The sequence below is a fragment of the Scophthalmus maximus genome, chromosome 6 (assembly GCF_022379125.1).
Source record: "Scophthalmus maximus strain ysfricsl-2021 chromosome 6, ASM2237912v1, whole genome shotgun sequence".
Lineage (NCBI taxonomy): Eukaryota > Metazoa > Chordata > Actinopteri > Pleuronectiformes > Scophthalmidae > Scophthalmus > Scophthalmus maximus.
This window is the reverse complement of record NC_061520.1, coordinates 5,655,123-5,673,722: the sequence shown is the minus strand read 5'-3', so window position 1 is coordinate 5,673,722 and position 18,600 is coordinate 5,655,123. Positions and strand designations below refer to the sequence as shown.

The 18,600-nt window shown below is 47.0% G+C and overlaps 1 protein-coding gene and 1 long non-coding RNA gene across 4 annotated transcripts in view; one reads left to right on the top strand and one right to left on the bottom strand.

The window, feature by feature from the left end:
- Nucleotides 1–18,600, bottom strand: part of LOC118309113 (plexin-A2-like) — a 69,345-nt gene that overhangs the window by 7,912 nt on the left and 42,833 nt on the right. Inside the window, exons 12-25 of the mRNA XM_035630848.2 lie at nucleotides 17,802–18,001; nucleotides 15,435–15,586; nucleotides 14,283–14,400; nucleotides 13,757–13,893; nucleotides 13,030–13,197; nucleotides 10,746–10,839; nucleotides 8,211–8,450; nucleotides 7,219–7,362; nucleotides 6,525–6,759; nucleotides 6,031–6,173; nucleotides 5,022–5,290; nucleotides 2,388–2,454; nucleotides 1,865–2,011; nucleotides 614–773 (exon numbers count right to left, since the gene is read on the bottom strand). Of these exons, the coding sequence (XP_035486741.1) occupies nucleotides 614–773; nucleotides 1,865–2,011; nucleotides 2,388–2,454; nucleotides 5,022–5,290; nucleotides 6,031–6,173; nucleotides 6,525–6,759; nucleotides 7,219–7,362; nucleotides 8,211–8,450; nucleotides 10,746–10,839; nucleotides 13,030–13,197; nucleotides 13,757–13,893; nucleotides 14,283–14,400; nucleotides 15,435–15,586; nucleotides 17,802–18,001 (2,274 nt within the window). The remainder of the gene's footprint in view (nucleotides 1–613; nucleotides 774–1,864; nucleotides 2,012–2,387; nucleotides 2,455–5,021; nucleotides 5,291–6,030; nucleotides 6,174–6,524; nucleotides 6,760–7,218; nucleotides 7,363–8,210; nucleotides 8,451–10,745; nucleotides 10,840–13,029; nucleotides 13,198–13,756; nucleotides 13,894–14,282; nucleotides 14,401–15,434; nucleotides 15,587–17,801; nucleotides 18,002–18,600) is intronic.
- Nucleotides 1–18,600, top strand: part of LOC118309130 — a 74,515-nt gene that overhangs the window by 39,384 nt on the left and 16,531 nt on the right. The window contains exon 4 of one of the 3 annotated variants that reach the window (XR_004793426.2): nucleotides 10,363–10,477. The exons of the other annotated variants lie outside the window; for them this stretch is intronic. This is a non-coding gene — a long non-coding RNA (uncharacterized LOC118309130). Of the gene's footprint in view, nucleotides 1–10,362; nucleotides 10,478–18,600 lie in introns of those variants that run through there. 3 annotated transcript variants of the gene reach the window in all.

The following is an 18,600-nucleotide window of genomic DNA, read 5'->3' as shown; positions in this document are numbered from 1 at the left end:
TCTGCGAGGTGTCAAGGGGAGCAGCCGAAATGTCGCCGCGACGCCTTCCTGTGCATTTGACACTGGTGTCCTCAACAGGGATGTCAAGGTGTTCAAAGCAACGAGGAGAAAACTGATCCTCTCCAAATCCTCAACCTTTAAAGGGGCCCTTAAGGTTTTAAGGCTACAAACCCAAAGCAATGTGAGCCACTACTTAAAAGGGATCTTACTTCCTCCCTTTCGAAGGTGCACGTCAGCTGGGTTCGTGCCGAGTCATTCGGTGTTGGATGACATGTTGTGGGCGTGTGGTGTAGGTGCGCTGTCAGTGAGGTTTAATGTCAGCGGTGGAGAGTGCTGCTCTCATTCAGGCTGTAAACAGGTAGGGGGGGGGGAGTTGTTTTTCAAAAATGGATGTTCAGCCCTTTGTTGGTGTCACACGTCTTCAACGAAACATCTCGTGATAACGCCCCGGACGAGCCCACTCTCGAGTGTATTTTTCCCGTCCTGTCATTATTCCAACGCGACATGAGCCGAGGCAAATTCTTTTACTGTCTGTTGCATCTCAGTCGCTGCTGTGTAAGCGCAAGCAGGATAAAACAAGAGGCCCGTATGATTCTACCCCGGGAAGTCTCACCTAGATCCATGTCCGCAGCTCGCGGCCGCTGTGAGTAGGGCATGTTCTTGTACACCGCATCCAGGATCTTCTCCTTCACCTGGGTGAGGGTGTCACAGTTGAGCACCTTGACAGGGATCTCTGGGCTGTTCTCATTGTCCGGGTTCACACAGCTCAGCGTCTGCGCAAGGGGACAGAGAGAAAAGGTGTTGCTCGCTAGGAAAGCCCTTTCATTACCCACTCCTCCTCCTCACCAAACTGTGCTGGTGGAGAGGATCTGGGCCAGAAATGCAATTTCCCATCTCCAGCGTGCGGCTGTGCCGCTCTGGCAGGGGCGGTATCAAACGAGTAATGAGACACGGCCTCCCAGACGTGGTGATCAGAGCGGTGTCGCGCCAGTGGTGGTCGGCCTGTGCTTCGGAGCTGAGGCCCTGAGGGGGGAAGTCAACCTGATGGGCTGGTGGCGGAGCCCCTTCCCCGCGAGACGCATTACAGAACTGGTCGGTGATTAGCGTTACACCAGGCCGAATTTGGAAGCCTCAGTATTCTATACTGCATTTATCAGTGAATATGTATGACTCCTCATTTTTCACCTTTTTGTTCTTCAACTTTGAGCTTAATGTTTGTTAGGAAAGGGCCAAAGGCAGCTGTTTAATATCAGATCTATGAGGATACACGATGGGTGTAGCCGGTCAACGATTGATTTGACGCATGGTTCCTCGTGTCCACATGTTGGAAGTGTCACTGAGCGAAACACTGAACCTCAAACTCCTCCCGTTGTGTGTGTGTGTGTATAGAAGAAAGTGATCAAAATGGGAAGCCAGTGAGGGTTCGGGTCCTTGTCCTTCCACCAGAGGCTCCTCTGATTATTTGGGATGTTTGTGCAAAGATAATCTGGGGGTGATGGCGTGAGCCTCTGTTTATTGTGAGATAGTTGAAGACACATGGTAGCATGCATCCCTCTGCAACAGTGGGAGTTTGCAGTAAACAGGGGTCTAGAGTTGGCGTTAAACCCAGGGCTGACAAAGTGGCAGTGTCAACACTCCACCGGTTTGTTTGTTTCTCGAAAACTTTGTCTCGATCTCCCTCAGCTTGATGAAGTGGACATCCAGCTATGCAAGATAATTTGCCAAGGACACATCTACAACCACACATGCCACATTTCTGTGGCTCCGGCAAGGTTCTTTGCCAAGAGACGAAACAAACACGAAGAGCCCAAAATGTTAACTTTTTGTGTTTCCTTCTGTCTTTATCGATGTCTTTATGACTCACCAGGGTCTTGTATTCAATCTGCTGTCGGATGAGCTTGTCCTCACTGAGGGAGTAGCGCGCCTCTCCAGTGATGGAGTCTATGGGCCCCTTCTCCATTTGCTGTTTGATGGCACAGAACAGCATGAAGAGAGGCTCGCCAGCACACTCCTTTGTTTTGGAAGGGAACCCGGGGATTAGAGAGAAGAAGGTGGGAGAAGGGGAAAATAAGACATAGGGGAAGAGAGCGGAGGGGAGGAAAGAGAGATCTGTATTCATCAGCGCAGACGATAAAGACTCGGCAACTAGAGCGTGGCACATCAAACCTGATAAAGTGGCACTTTCTCCCCTTCTGAATTGCAAAGCTGGAGATACGAGGGACCCTATGGGTGGCCATTATCCCCCCACAACGTCCACAAAACACATCAATATTAAAACGTTACAACAAAAACATGCTCGGCTATCCGTGCCATCCACTCCATTGTGCTCGTCTACCGCATGAGGACACCTGTGGCGCACTAAAGGTGCGAGGAGGTTTTTGTTCTACCTTGAGAAATTTGTGGAGCAAGAAGGCAAACCAATTTGTCAGCATCTTCTCCGCCACCGACTCGGTTCTGCAAGACAAGAGCAAAGCACACTCGGTTCGTTAGCAAGGGACGTCCCACGGAGAGCCGGGGTGCTCTGATCGTCCTTTTTATAATTCAGGGCGTAGAAGAGCCTGATATTGTCGGAGGCGAAAAAAAATAAAATAAAAACGTGACACGGAGAGTTTACAGGGAACTGGTCTCGGAGGAGCCGCGCTCCGATGTACACTGTAGTTTAGTGCTGCTGGTGCACACAACACATTTGGGTCATGACATGAATTTGTCGAACCTCGAGGTCCACTTCTGCTGCGTTTTATTCAGCGCCGTGGAGGCACTCAGCGGCGTTCGCATGAGCCCAGATGGGAAGATTTCACGATTCACTGTAGTAAATCCTCCAAATCGGCACCTTTCAAAGCGGAAATATACTGTAAGCCCCTGTTTTAATCTGAGTCTGGTACAAAGCTTGCAGCATTACATCCGGTCCGTCTCCCGTCTCCGCGTCGCTCCGTTTCCATCCTTGCCCTCAGTTCAGCCTAAACCTGTACCGGCCCCGCCGTTGACGACATCCCATTAAATTTCAGACCCGTCCCGCGTGAGCCGCGCGTTTGTGCTAACAGCTTCTTGTTGTATTGGCTCCCCTGTGAAACGCATCCTTATACTTAATGAGCGTGCTTCAGATTGAGAGAGAGGGAGAGACCTTTTTTAAACTTTAAAAAAAAAAAAAAACTCATGAAACATTCAGCAGGCCAGTCTCAGCACTGGGAAAACAATCAGCAGATAACCAGAGGTGGAGGAGAGCAGGAGAGAGGCGAGAGGAGATGAGAGGTGACGGGGGAAAGAAACGTGAGCTACAGCTGAATGTTGCATGAGTGGCACACAGAAGATAAGTCAGACTGACAACAGCTCTGCCGCCGCTGCACTGCCTCCTCCCCATTAGGGTTCTCGTCCTCTGGTTACTCTCTCCCACTCTCGATCACTTTTACTGCTCCCGTCGTTCACCTGTCTGCTCAGGCGACCCCGTTTCTCACTCTGGTAACGGCTGTTTCGTGCCGCTGCACAACACAAAGCTGAACAGAGGCGGGCTCTCCTTTCGCTGGCCTAGTTACTCATCCATCACAAGCGCCGCTGCTGGGCCGGAGAGAACAATGCACAAAGGCAGAATGATGCCAAACAGATAAGTGTCGCTGATCAGAACCGGTCGGCTTTTGTGACACGGAGGCCCCCAAGGTTAAATCACATCCGGGTTTACAGCAATTCACAAGGCCGTGTTTGAACGTCGACCTCAAAAAGTGGAAGGAAGACTTTAAAGACTTCTTAAAAATAATACCATAAACTATCCTCCTTCTTTTCCTAGCTGAGCTGCAAGTATTTACCTCATCCCAACTTTTCCCTAGTGAAGCCACAAGACTGTGATTTTAACAGGACCACTCGATGCAACTAATGTGCGCAAGTTTAATGTGAATTTTCTTTGGCAAGAACTTCACAGGATTGCCTGTGGTTCCCCAGAGTGTGTAAGAGTAGAAAGGGAGGCAGAGCCTTCAGCCACCAGGCTCCTGTCCTGTGGAACCCAGCTCCCAGTTTGTGTCCGGGAGGCAGAAACACTCTCTGCATTTACGGTTGGACTCAAAACTTTCCTCTTTGATAAAGATTATGGTTAGAGCTGACTCGGGTGACTCGTGAACCATCTCTTAGTTACGCTGCTGTACTGTAAGCCTAGACTGTCTGTTATCACTAACAACATCATTACATCTATAAGTGTCAGTATCATTATTTTCATTATAGAACCTTTTTACAACTATAACAACTAGTCCTGCGGTGCAGTCGAATTGTCAAATTGGCTTAGGAAGTTTCCTGAATCTTGTCCTGACCCCGAAGTATTCGATCGGCAGCCACGACAACAGCTGTTCGGATTCTCTAAATGCATAGGAAAGGAGCTTTAATGCGTCAATAACACACGGCGTTGCATGATGACGGAGTAAAGTCGAGTCGGATTCTCTGAGCACCGCTGTCGGCTTCGCCTAAGACCTACAATACTCCTTTACACCTTCCCTTGACCTCCTGACCTTTTCCACTGAGGTCAAGGAATAGTAGATAGGAAGGACAATTGGGCCGTAACCCCCTGGTCTATCTCTCTCCCCCTCTTTCCTCCCTCCTCGCCTCTCAGCCCCAAACGGTCGAGGCAGATGTTCCCGCCCACAGCTGAGTCCGGTTCTGCTACAAATGTCTTCCTGTTAAAAGCGAGTGTTTTTCTCTCCACGGTCGCCAAGTGCTGGCTTCAGTGTGGGAACTGATGGGTTTCTGTGTTACTTTGGGAGGTCTCGACTCCACTACGTAAAGTGCCTCGAGTTAATGGATGTTGTGATTTGGCGCCCTACAAATAAAACTGAATTGAAATGAAACGAACCTCACTTTTTTTTTTATAGCTCTATAAAAAGTCTATTTTCAAAGTGAGATATTCTGCCGGACGAAACGATGCCCTTCTCCAGAATGACAAATGTTGTCACAGTTTGTAAAGAGCGGGCACTAACTACAACCCTCAGATATCGTAGCCTTTTCTAATGACTCTGTCGGTAACAGCGAATCACTTTGGTTCTTACCTGCGCAGGAGTAGTTTGGGGTGGTTCTTGCTCTCCAGGTTGCGCTCTATGAGGTCCGAGAGCAGGTGCTTGAGGATGTCTGTGGCGTACTCCAGCCGCCCCTGCAGCGCGGTCATGATGAGCGAGGCCACGTAGCCGCGGTCACGCATGGAGAACGAGCGCTGCAGCTCCAGCGTGCGGATGAATGTCAGCAGGAAGACCTTATTATTCACCAGCTGAGCAAACTGCTTCAGGGCTTTCTCCACGCTCGCCTGCCCGCTCCCCGGCACCTACACGCATCGCGCGTTTTTGCACACAAACAAAGGCGCACACGCTCATTAGATATTACTCAGTCGAGGAGAACGGGAGTTGTGACATAGAGGAGGAACATAAGGACGTAATGAAACTAAACAAAAAACGCTGCGGGCTCAGCTTACAGTAGCGGCAGTGACGTGAAAAACGAGGGGCCCGGTTATTTTGACGAAAACGCCAGGGCGTTTGGAAACTGCATTCAAAGGGCTCTTTTGAACAGAGATCTTTTGAAATGGCTGTGGCCATAATGATGGTTTGATGAAACCAACAATAACTGGCAGATCAAACCCAGCTTTGACCTTGGCTACATGAAAAGCTGTTCCACAGATGAAAACAAACAAAGCGGGATCAGGTGTAGAAAAATAACGTGTTTCGAAAAATCTTGAGAAAAGTTGAGCGTGTAAAAAAAAAAAAAAGAAGCTGAGCCCAAGACCAAGCAAAGTTTGACTGAGAACAGGTGCATGACTAAGGCTCTGAGAGAGGCAGCGGGGAAAAAAATCTCCTTCACACAAACCTCAGCTGCACACCGATGAACACGCAGACCTCAAAACCAAAGTGAGTGGACTGACATCCGCTCCCTTCGACAGCAGAAAATCAATTTACTTCTGGAGCGTACTGGAACGCGGAAGGTCAAGACGTCAGAAAAAGCAAAAAAAAAAAAAAAAGCGAATAACGGGATTCAAGCGTTGCAGCGTTGCCGCCCTCGGGGGTCCCTCACCTCCAACTCCCTGAGCACGGGGTGATCGTCGATGCCGGGGAAGAGAACCCTCATGGCGTAGGTTCGGTAGTCCAGGTAGGGGATGCCCGCTCTGTCCAGATCACTGGTTAACTCGTTGATGTCCGTCTGCAGTTCTGCGAAGGCTGCACATGACAGAATGGTGCGTTAAATACTTTTACAAAACATGACATTTTGGTTTTAACCCATTGTTGAACGCTTGTTGAGCATGACCCAACATTTTTGGAGTTCGTAATGGATCTCGCAGTTTGTATTTGATGTTGGGTTTGCTGCTGATGAGTTTGACTAGATAAAGTCATAAAAAGAGGTATGTTCTGACGAACTTAGCTGCGTTAGTCTTTCAGTTATTTCCCCAGCTCATACGTCGAAGTAAGCAAAACATCGTGATTCAAATGCATCCTTAATTTCACAAACAAAACTACCACGGTCGTCAGTGTGCCTTATCGGACGCCAGTCGGCCAGTCTCACTCACGCACCCTCTTTGCACTCCAGAGCCACACGGGACTCCAGATTGTCCATCTGCATCTGCAGGCGTTTCAGAGTGAGGTCGTTCTCATGGGACTTGCGTCTGTAGGCCAGCAGGACGATGACGACGATGACGAGGAGCAGCCCTCCGCCCGCTGTGATGCTGAAGATGGCGGGGAGGGTGAGCAGGCTGTCGGAGCGAATGTGAACTTCTCCCGGGGAGATGTGGAGGCCTCCCACTTGGACCTGGATGGTGATGAGGTCACAAGCGCAGGACTTCAAAAACGCTGTTGGAAATGCTCAGATCGTACGACATCAAAATGTGGTCGATGAAGAATTCAATTGTTTACTACAATGGACATGCGGACGGATTTTTTTTCCTGCCTTTGAACTAACTAACTAGCTGCATTTTGAACAAAGGCCCGTTCCAGGCACATCAGCTGAGTTTTTCGCTTTCCAGCTCCTTTCTCATAAATTACAAGTACTCTGCGATCGGGACCTGGCGGACCATGAGTGACGGACAATGACAGCAAGACGGTGACTGAATGAAAGGCTGTCAGCGGCCCACAGACACGGTGGCGCACAGATGAACACTGCCCCCGCTGACGGACAGTGACCCACATCCATGCAGACAGACAATCAAGGCGCACAGGGCAGACAGAGGAAAAAAAAACACCAGATCCGCAGAAGACGCGTCAGACTGACCAGGACTTTGTGCTGCCCGGTGAGGTTCGGTGGTTCGCAGAGTAGCTGAGTGTCGGACACGGTGAGCGAACAGGGCGTGTCCCCAATCAGCACCGTGTAATTCAGCCTGGCTCCGCCGGATGCAGACGGCACCAGGTTACGTCCCTGCGAACAAGTTGGAGAGGCGGGAGGCTCAACTGCAGAAAAACGATGATGTCTCGCACACGACAACACATTCGGAGACCACGCGGTTCTTACTCAGCAGGAGAAAAAGAACTGCACAGCTGACGAGCAAAGTTCTGGGCTTCAGACGAAACCTCCTCTCAAACTGTATGGACCATAATTCAGCTGCAAAATACTAATCAGATCTGCTTCCTCTCTTTTATCCCCTCGTGGGACTTTTCCCTGTTGGTTCCACAAGAAATCGGTTTCAGTGTCTGATCATGTTGGGAGCAGTTTATCCTCAAATAAATTACTACGTGGCATTTTTGAGGCATTAGTATAATTACTGTAATCAACCGCCGTGGAGAAGACTAGCAGCCACTTCCTGTGGTGCCTTCTTCACCGGATAAAGTCATAATTTCACATATAAGTGATTATACCCAAAAACAACAGCGGATAGCTTCAGGATACAAACCGATAAGCCACATGATCTTCCTCCACGGCGACACGAGCTCAAGATTTGACTTCTTGCTGTGTCACATGATGTTTCAGAAACTACAAAAAGTAGCCATGTTGTCTTTTTGAGAGGATGATAGGACCTCACAGGGCATTTGCAAGTTTTTTTCCAAATATTTATACTGATAAAACGATGTTGAGGAGAATCTGACCAGATAGAAATGTACTGATTATTGATTACACATTACATTGATGAGGACATGGCATATGTGACATTAAAACCAAGTCTTCATCACATAAACTGAACATCCAACATCGTTTTCATCGATGCCAAATACACATTGGGTGGAAATTATTCTCTCCATCTTCTGCAGGGGGAAAAAAAAACAACGTACTTTGAGTATGATGGGAGCTCCGGGTTTCTGCTCCAGAACGCCCGACAGGCTGAGGGGCTCGAGGTAAGGGTTGGGGTAGTAGACGAAGCTGGTGTTGTTGTACGTGAGCAGGGCTTGCACGTTGTTGAAGACGAAGCCGAACTCGTCCACGTGTTTGACCGTCTCCTGGTCGGCGGCGTGCTCCGCCTTCAGAGAGGGAGCGAAGCAGCTGATGGTGGTCGTGTTCAGCACTTTGCACACCTGGCGAGCAATCGGACGGAGCGAGGGGTGCGAGTTAGTCGTGTCCCCGGTACCCACAACCCCATGCAGACCATACGTACCACCATACACACATTCAATGGCTCAAAGTATTGTTTTTCTGCATGTTGAACAACTGCATAGACTTTTTAAACACAGATAATTTATCCTTTTACAGATTCAAATTTTTTGTCAGTTTTGAAATCCCCAGCAGAAATTTACGAGTCAGTATTTTGCTATGGAAGCAAATCTGTCTCGCCAGACTTTGAAATTTGAAAGGCACTGAATTTCTACTGCTGCATATTTTTTTTGCATTGAAATTATGTATCTGAATGTTTTTGCATCTGAATTCAACCTTTAAAAATTTCAATAAGTGATTTTCACTTGTGTTTTTCAAAGTAAAAAAATGAATCTGTAAAAATGTCCGCTGTTTTTTAACACTGAACTTTTTTTTTTTTTTTTTCCGCTTCCATATTTTACCACCGGAGATTTTTTTGTAAGCAATGGTCCTCAATTGAAAAACAATTGTAATCATTTTAAAATAACGTCCCCCTGTACTTTTTTTTATTAATCTAGACACCACCTTTGCTGAATAGATGTGAACAGTTGTTTCATTTCTTGCCCAAATGTGATAGAATTTCTTTTCTCAATCAATTTTAATGCTGCGAATCTGATGGAGTCGTTTCGTCTTATTCAAATTAACCTAATTATACTGAGCTGCGGTGTAAACCCACGTAATGTGAGATAATAATGAGCAGTATTTGTTGCATATTTACCTCCTCCCATCCACATGTTCATCTGTCTGTTCTCACTATTTCCACCTGTCGGAAAATGTATGGCTCTTTTTTTTTATAGTCTCATGAAAATAGGAAAAGTTTTTGTTTTTCTGTTTTGAAACCATTTTCGTGCATATCTACCAGAATCTACCGTAAATCCGTTCACTCTCTTGAAATGGCTCATGACCTAAAACGTAAAACATGCCTTTGGACTGTTACTTTTTTTATTCCCACTTCTATCGATAACCAATAATTTCAGTTAGCACGTTGCCTTCTGTTGCTTTTCTGCACTTCAGTCTCCTCGCAGTCGAGGCCGCTCCCATGAGGTCCACCAATTCCACCCGATTTTCGAAGCTTCAGTTTTTAATCAAAGGTTTTTTTTCTCGCAGGAAGTTGTTTCAAGTCAATCAACTGCCTTTGTGATTGGAAGCCTTTTTTTTTTTTAAGGAGATCGAGTTGTGTTTTGGAGATAAGCGCGATAAAGGAGACTGCCCTCATTCAATTTACCAATGACCCTCTTCAAGCAGCTGATTTGGGTGAAAGTTCATCTTTAATCCCTTTAAATCTCAGTTCTTCCAGCAACACTGCGGAACGTGCACTTTTAATTGACTGGCTCAAATTCTGGACGGCGTCATTAACGCACCATTTAATTGGCTCAGGGCGGACCTCTCACACTCAACATCGTCTACATCCTCTTCTTCAACACATTTGAAGTTTTCCTCATCTAGTATTCATTTTACACGCTTCCACCTGGGCCCTATTATCTTTATGGACATAATTTATTCTCACTGCTCTGCCAACAACACAGATGCACTCGCACGAACTCTCCATGGCAAGGTTTTCTCTTTGCGTGTTTACAAAACAATTTCCTAAACTGAAGTATGTAGAATTTATTGTTCCAGAAGAGGCCATACAGCCTTTCATATCATATTTACTGCATCAATAAAAAGTGACTTTAAAATCTCTATCTGATGCCGGCGCAAGCGAACAAACGCATCATTTCATTTCTGGCATCGCTTCACCGGCAATCTTTTTTAGAACGGTTTTCTTTCTAAAGTTTTCATATTGAACTCTTCTGAGGTCGAGCCAAAAGCTCCCAACAGAGGTGTAAACCCTATTTGCCCTCTCACATCCCTCAGGCGCTTCTCTGATTTGTCCAAAGTGGAAAACTTGGGGGCTAAAGGTGACTGGACTTTCGCCATCGGGGCCGCAACACTTTGGATCCATCAATCACTGTGAAGTGGTTTGCCCGAGGAGCTCAGGCGAGTAGAACCAGCGCCATGAATCACCTTCCAAAACTCAAGCTTTTTATATAAATATATATTTGTCCATAAAACTGTGTAAATGCTTTGGGCTAATTGAAGGAAAAAAAAGCCACTAAAAGACGAGTGGAAGCTGACCATGCTAAATCTAACCTCGTTACACTCCCAGCAAACCGCTGCTGCGCTCTGCCATTTTTTTTATCAACTTGGGGTTTCGCAACATCAATAAGGGAGCGAGTGCGGCACATTGTTACACTCACGTTGACAGATTCGTGGCCGGCATATTTGACTCGGACTCGCGGCTCCTGAACTACATCCAGGTTGGTCCCGGTCACCGTCAGGGTGGTGTGTCCGCTGGTCGGAGGAAAGACATGTTCATGTTACAGGTCAAAAGAGTTACTGGACAAACACACATGAGACATTAATAGTACAAGCACATCTGTGCTGTGTAGGAACACAAACTGCCTTTTCATTGTCGTTTATTTTTACGATTATTAGTTCATAAGGCACTATGCACATTAATTAGAATGTGCACAAGGGTCCACCATGTTTATGTGCCACATTTAGCCGTACAGGCTGGTTGTCATCAAAAAAAACCCACAGAAGTACATACACAGACACTCAGCATACATAATTAATAATAAATCTATGAAAAAAGTACATGAAATGAAAACATGCACAAAGGACAAAAGTACAAATGATTAGTTAAACAATTATATAAAGACATAGGCCTATCAAGCAAAAGCACATAAACACACACACACACACACACACACACACACAATTTAGTGAAATGAGACAGGAAAAAAAAAAATTAATCAGTGAAACTTCATTGCCGAACCACTACTGCAGATGATAACATGTTTTGTTTAATCAAATTCAAAAGGAATTGTGTTCCCCGGTTCTGTGGGTTGGGTGTTTCAGGTATGTGCTGCTCGAGCCATAAAAAAGTGTAATTAGCGCGATGACTGCTGAGGGGTCGACCTCGCCATCCTGCAAAACCCGGCGTCTCTTCCGGAGAGCGTGCGCCGATGGAGGCTTGAGGAGATGTAGCCGGGCCGGCAGCTCGCTCTTTGTTATTGGGCAAAGGGAGCCAGATCAAACGGCGAAGCAGCTGGCTGCTATTTCATATTCATCCACGACTGCGAGGCTGGCATGGCATGAGTACAGGTGCTGCCTGTTTACACATCCGCGCTAGATGCGATTACAATGAACAACACGCTCTAATCTCTTTTTTTTGCATAACATGCGCAGCAGTGAAATGATGGGGGGTGGAAGAGAGAGAGAGAGAGAGAGTGAGGAAAATAGGTGTGAAATCGGTTTTGTCAAAGAAAAACAAAAGAACCTGGGTCAGTTGAGTGAGTCTGACAGAGTGCCAGTCCTCCTCTGCTCACACGTCGAAGGCTACCTGAGCTTGTAGGGGCCACACAGTGGCGGCGCACATTCGCGATGAAGGCTCTTGATTGCGGCTCCGCAAAGCCGCTCCTGTCACCAGGCTGAGGGCCACGGTGTAATCTGCAGGGACGCAGCGGTGCTCGCCGCCCCTGCCTACACTACAGTGCCATCGACTCTCCGGTGGCATGCAGGTAACACGCGCTGCGCGAGACAGAGACAGAGACGCTGGCGCGGCCAATTCTCTCTCATTGTAATATCTGCAGCATCACACCGATTCCTGTAGAAGTCAGTGGGGGGAACTTCAATTAAACAGGTCACGGTTTCCCATTGTGTTCACACGAGTCATCTTCTGGGGAGCGGAGATTAGATATTATTCAACAACCTTAACACCGGCGTTCTTTGCGTCACTCCCCCTGTAACCATGACACGGGAGCTAATGTACAGATTACTAATCTGTGCCTGGCAGACGGGCACAGTTAAGCAGGAAGGGTTTTTTTTTCCGAATAATTAGATTTTTACTATAAAATGACTATGCAGTGTATACTATGAGATACACACTGTGTCTTGGAATGGTTGGGGTGTAAAGACATTAAGGCTTATCAGATGCGACCTGGGGCTCATTACACTAATTTTGCAGCACGAAAACTCCATTTTGCCACATGAGATCACTTCCTCTCGTATTAATTTAGGCACTACTACCTGAGACCCCTTGCACGAAAATGTCAGAGACGTGTAGAATTCGCCAATCTATCTGCAATTTTTGCAAGGAACGATCATTCTGTTTAACCGGAACACCGTTGCCAATGCGCATGAGGGGAACTCGCACGTTGTTTTTCCCGAGATGGGCTCTAAAGTTTTCATGTCTGTGAACTGTGTAATAAGATCCAAATTAAACCTCCATTAAAGGGCCACTAAGGGATTTTGGTCCAATACACTTTATGTAATATTCAGCGAATATTTCCTCACGGTTTCCTTTCCTCCGCCTCCCGTACCCGAGGCTGCGGGTCCGAGTGCAGTCAGAACATCAACTACAATTAATCTTTCTCCAAACATCGCCTACGGCCCCTTTAAGTTGCAAACTCCAGACAGAAAAGCCCAATCAATAAATGGCATCTGTGTATATGCAGTAGTTTCTTGGCTCAGTGTTACCTGGTGATGCTCCACAGGGGCTCAATGCGCTGCACTGTGGGGTCCTCGATGTACTCAAAGGCCAAACTCCCAGGAACGTTGGCGCGGTCGACTCTCAGACTGACCTGCACCGGCCCCGCCCCCGTTACCGATGGCGCCGAGAAGCACACGATCTCCGACATAGTCCTCCTGGTGGCAGAATCAAGAAAAGGGGATTTTTTTTTTAATTTCCTGCCTTTGAATGTGACTGCCCACTTTTCTCCTGCTGCGGCAACGTCCGCGACTTCGCTCGGCCGTGAGCCAAGCGTCACACGAGGAATAGAGGATCCACTATAGTTGGTACCCATCTCCTCCTTGTTACAGACACATTAGCAGCGGAACACGGTAATTAGCAGACGGTGCTCTGGCTAATGGCCTCCTCGCCTCATCCTCCTGACTCCTACCGTGTGAGGCGTTTTGAACCTGAAATAGATATCTATAAATACACCGAGAACAATACCTATCGCTGTGGGTTCCATCGCCCCCTCACAAATCACTATGAAGAGTTTCCATTTAACACTTAATTGTAATTCTAAAGTGTGCTTCTTTAAATAGAGCAATTGTTTACAGTGTTCCATGGATATATGAGAAGGCTAAATCTTCCATATTGTGTGAAGACTGTCTCACGTTAGTGTCTAGGAATCTTTAGCGGTTAGGACGGTGCAGGTAGGATCGCATCGGACGGATTTATTGTATCATCACATCTCACCTGTACAGCTCACAGGTCTGATTACCAAAGTACACGTTGACAGTGCTGCCGGCACCCAGGTTCTCCCCGACAATGGTGACCTTGGTGGCCCCAGATTCAGGCCCTCTGCCTGGGGTCAGTGCCAGCATGGAAGGGATCTGCGGAGGAACCAAAATTCGGTAAAAGATTTCATTCACACAGAATCACAGTTTGTCTCGTTGAGTGTGCGATTCTGAAAAGCACTGTTGTAAACTAAAAAACTAGAACCTCTAAAGCAAAACAAAAAAATTGAATTAACGATAAAAACATTTACAATGCACTTGTGGTCATTAACCTTCATAATGATCCCTTGTGAAATATAAAATCGTTGTTGCACTTCGAAATAATCAAGCGTCTCTCTCCTCAGATTGATGACTGCTGAGGTATTACTCGATCAGACTGGTTGTTAGATTTCTCCTGCAATCATACTGTCAGTCTGATCCACTGCAAATACTTAATATTTCTTTCGGAACAAATGGGCAACGTTAAATGTGTTTTGTAAAATTACCACAAAGGAGTAGAGCTGGGGGGACTGCGCCCGCAGCTCTGGTCTACATTCGCCGACGCAGAGCTTCACCGGGCCCGGTGCACTTCCTTTGGCGGCCGCAGCCATCTCACACACGATCCTGCCGAGACAACACACGAATACTTGAATATGAGCGCGCTATGCAACTAATCATCATGCATACAAGTAATAACACCAGCCAGGGAAACACACAGCAAAATTTATGCACTGTATCACATCTGTTATGAAGAGCACGGGGGGGGGGGGCTGCTGGCGAGTGTGATTGAGGCAGACTTTCATATAAGTTGTGGGTCAATACAGAGGGCCATCTTTCTTCCTAATGGGAAACCTATAACAGCAATATAACTCAAATGATAAACTGCACCCCTCCCCGTCTCTAGCAGGATTGCCACCCACCATTACCCCCGGTTGCCATGACAACACAGGGGTTTCTTCAATAGATCAGCATTGCCTGTCAGGTCAATAAGATAAAGTGTGCCATGAATAAGTCATTACAGCAACTGACCCCCGTGTTGAAGCGAATGGCTGTAACAGCTGTAATCCCCTGTTTTAAAGCACCGCGCGCTGCAAATGAATGACCACCCCCTCCCCCGCCGAACACGCCGCTCTGACGGCGCGTTCTCCGATACAATAAGAGTGCCCAACGACTCGTCCCTCCGCAATCCTTCCCGTTCATACATCACAAGACTTTTCCAATTTTCTGCTGGCGTGTTCTTTTCTTTCTTTCTTTTTTTTTTTTTTTTTTTTACAATGATATAAATAAAGTCCTCGCCGCCTAAGCCGAATTGCATTACATGGCTGTGAGAGAAACACATGGCTAACCGATTGTCCCTGCAGTCAGCAACACGCGGCGCATTTCAATTACAGCTGTGCCTGTCGCCTCGTGACGACAGTGACACACAAAGACTGTCTCTTCCATTGGCTCTGCCCGCACCGGAGCAATGCAAAGCCCCCCCACCACATGGTCCTATAACCCGATGAGGCTGCGACTTGACTTCACAGACTGTGATTAAATTAGAGTGAAAATGGAAGCGAGTTTGCATGTGTTTATTTTCTGTGTTTGAGGGAGTGAGAGCGTTTGTATTTTTGTACAGTACGTCTGTGTACAGAGTGAAGCGGGGAGGAGTTTCTTACTGTTCTGCAGTGATGTATCCCGCCTCCTGCGGGGTGCACTGCACTCCTGCAACCTCCACGTTACCCTCCAGCTCGGAGAAGGACAGGCCCAGGTTCAGGCCCTGGATGGTGACCAGTGTCCCCCCCTCCAGAGGCCCCGCCACGGGGCTCACCTACACAGGAGGGAAAAAACAAAAGCCAGAAAGATGCAAAGTCAAATTTAATGTACAATGGTTTTCAAATATCAGAGTAAGTCGACAACCTTGTGGGCGAGGTTCCTTTGTGACCACAGCTGCTTCAATTCTTTTATTAATTGCATTTTCATTTTTTTCATTCTTTTTGGTCAGAAGCAGTAGTATGCATAATTTCTCATATTGGAGAATATCGTGTCATAGAGAGAATTAAGGATTTAAGAATTAATGCAATTAGTTACAGTTTTACTAGAGTCACATGAATTTCCAGCCAAAGGGAAGTTCAGTTGTGGTGAAACACTGTTTCTCCCTGTGAAGAAATATGACTGAAGAGTTGTAGCACTGTCACAATAATACTGGGCTAAATAAAAAAAAGTATACTGGTTGAACAACAAGTAAATAACAGTGAACAAGAACATGAACAAGATGAAGATGAGTCTTCAGACACACTTTGCACAGTCCACACTAAAAAAAATGAAAGAAAGCCATCTTAGCCATCTTAGAAAGCCATTTTAGCTCCATACCAGAAACAACCTGAATATCACAGGGCCATTCATGTACAATGGGCATGTCCGTGCTGGCCATTGTAAAAAAGGAAGCAGTTATTTTGCAGTTAGTACATTGTTGCAATGGCAGAGCAATGATTTATTTTCTTGGACCAATGAAGGGGGCGGTGTTACTGAAAGTAAGGGGTTAGCAGCACTTGTATTTCTTTATCCATGTTGCGTTCACCACTGGTAGTTAAGTCGTGACCGATCAGACCCCGTCAGGAGGTGATCGTGATTCGTGGGTGTCTGCATCTTTATTTCCAAGAGACTTTTGTTTTGTCCCGTCCAGACTAAAGCACAATACTTATAGCCAGCGACATTTAACATTTTTGTTTTTAGGGGGCCAGTGTGGACACCAGGCGTAAATAGAGTGTGCTAGTGTGGACATAGCTTTAGGAGGCACAGTTAACTTGAGTGTTTGTGGGAAATACTGTATGTAACTCAAACACACTGACCGAAATTTTATTCAGAAGGCCTTGAAATCCGGAGTTATTCAAAACAATCCTTTCAATGAATAATGCAGGGACTAACAAAAGCCTCGGGGGAGCTATTCACTGTCCTCTCCAGTGCAGAGTTAACCAGCCCAGCAGGAGGGCTCTGGACCCGCGGAGCAGAACAGGAGCGCTGCCCGGACCACGCTCCCTCGTCTTGGCCGGGCGGCACTCGATCGTTTGATTCACTGTGCGGCAGCTCCTTCAGAAAACACTGATAATGTGACGGGGACATGAAAGACTCGCGTCTCTTTTGAAGTGGGAGAGCCTGGCATCTCTGCTCCTGACCCACTGGGCCTCACTCATAAAAGATCCATCACCACTCGCCGGACGGACTTGATTCGTTGAGCCGCCGCGCACTTGGCGTATTTGGGCCGCGCTGGAACAAAGCGCGAGATGGTCTCGGGTAAACGTTCACTTGGGTAGGAAACTGGAAAGTGGCCACATATATAATTAATGTTTGTTTGTTGGTATGTTATTAGGAAATTAAAAAAAAAAAAATCTGAATTGTGACTAGACATTTATGAGCAAAGGGTCTCTGTTCAAAGCCTTTAGCCTCTACGTCTTGTTCAGTGTTTGTTTGTTGGTCATAATAACTTGCGTATAGCAACATATTGAATGTATGCGGTTCTGTAAATTCCAACTAGGAAATCATGTTTGCTCTCACAGCCAGAAGAGAAATACATAGGTGTCCACTGTTGCAACCTGGTTCACTCAGGTTTCTCAGACCTGCCTCACATATCGGCCCATGAGTTTAGCTCTTTATTCCCAACAGAACTCCTGTAAGCGAGCCTCCGCCTTAAATGTTTGTATTACGTTTTCAAACAAACTACTGCCGTGTCAGGATTTATCTTTCAGCCCTTTCGCCCCAGTTCAGGACTTGAAAGTTTTATCACGCTAACGTTGCGGAATTCTGTCGGAGGAAAATAAATAAAGAACCTCCAGTTAGGAATGTCGGCCTCCGGAGAGCGCTTACAGACGTGCCTTCACGGCTCTGTTTTCGTTGGCATGACGACCACGACTGAGACGTGTGTACGAGTCTCCCTACCACAGAAACGGCAAATTCAAACACACTCGTTTGTTTGCACTTGGGTGACGTGACTGACAGACTGACTGAATGACCGGCGGACCGGGCAACAGCCCAAACAGACGACAGACCTCGGTAATGCGTGGGTTGGTGCACTTGACGTTCCTGGCAGAGAGGTCCAGCCAGCGGCTGGCGTAGGGGGAGATGGGGGGACAGTGCTGCTTCATGGTGCACCGGCCCTCGCCGCTGCACCAGCCACACTGGAACTTCCTCTCCGCCCGCAGACACATGCCACAGCTGTCCCGCTGCGCGCTGCACTTGTAGAGGTGCACTTAGGGGGGGGAAAAAAACACAGGGCCGACATCTGGTCAGTTTGTCGCACTGTCGAGTAGTTTCACATGACAATTATGTTATCAAAAAAGGACGAAGGACATCACTCCTATTGTCAAAGGGAAATGAAAGCCACAATATACGCTGTGGAAACGCGACAAATTATGACTGACGTCAACCGTGAAGTGTCGCCATGTGAATTCAATTAATTAGTATTACGACAAAAATGCCAAAGTAATCCAATAAACCTTTTCTTTGAAGGCTTTCTCTTGCACCCTGTCTCCTGTTAGTAGCCTATATTTATGCCCACATGAAGTAACTAAATTATGACGAGGCCTGTTCAAAAATGTATGCCCAGCACTGTGCATATCCTTGACTACAGGGATGTATTTAACGCAGAAACCCTAGGCGACAACTGACAGACACCTTTTCTCGCATGGCGATGAAGAGGTCACCAAGAGCGGCCACGGGAGCCAGACTGAGCGAACGTGAAGATTCACTCTTCGCCCCTCCGGGAGCACGAGTGATTGGGTGCTTTTTTGATAACACTCCCAGCTATTGTGAACTTTCTCTCAAGGCCATGCGGGAGCCTTGAAGTGC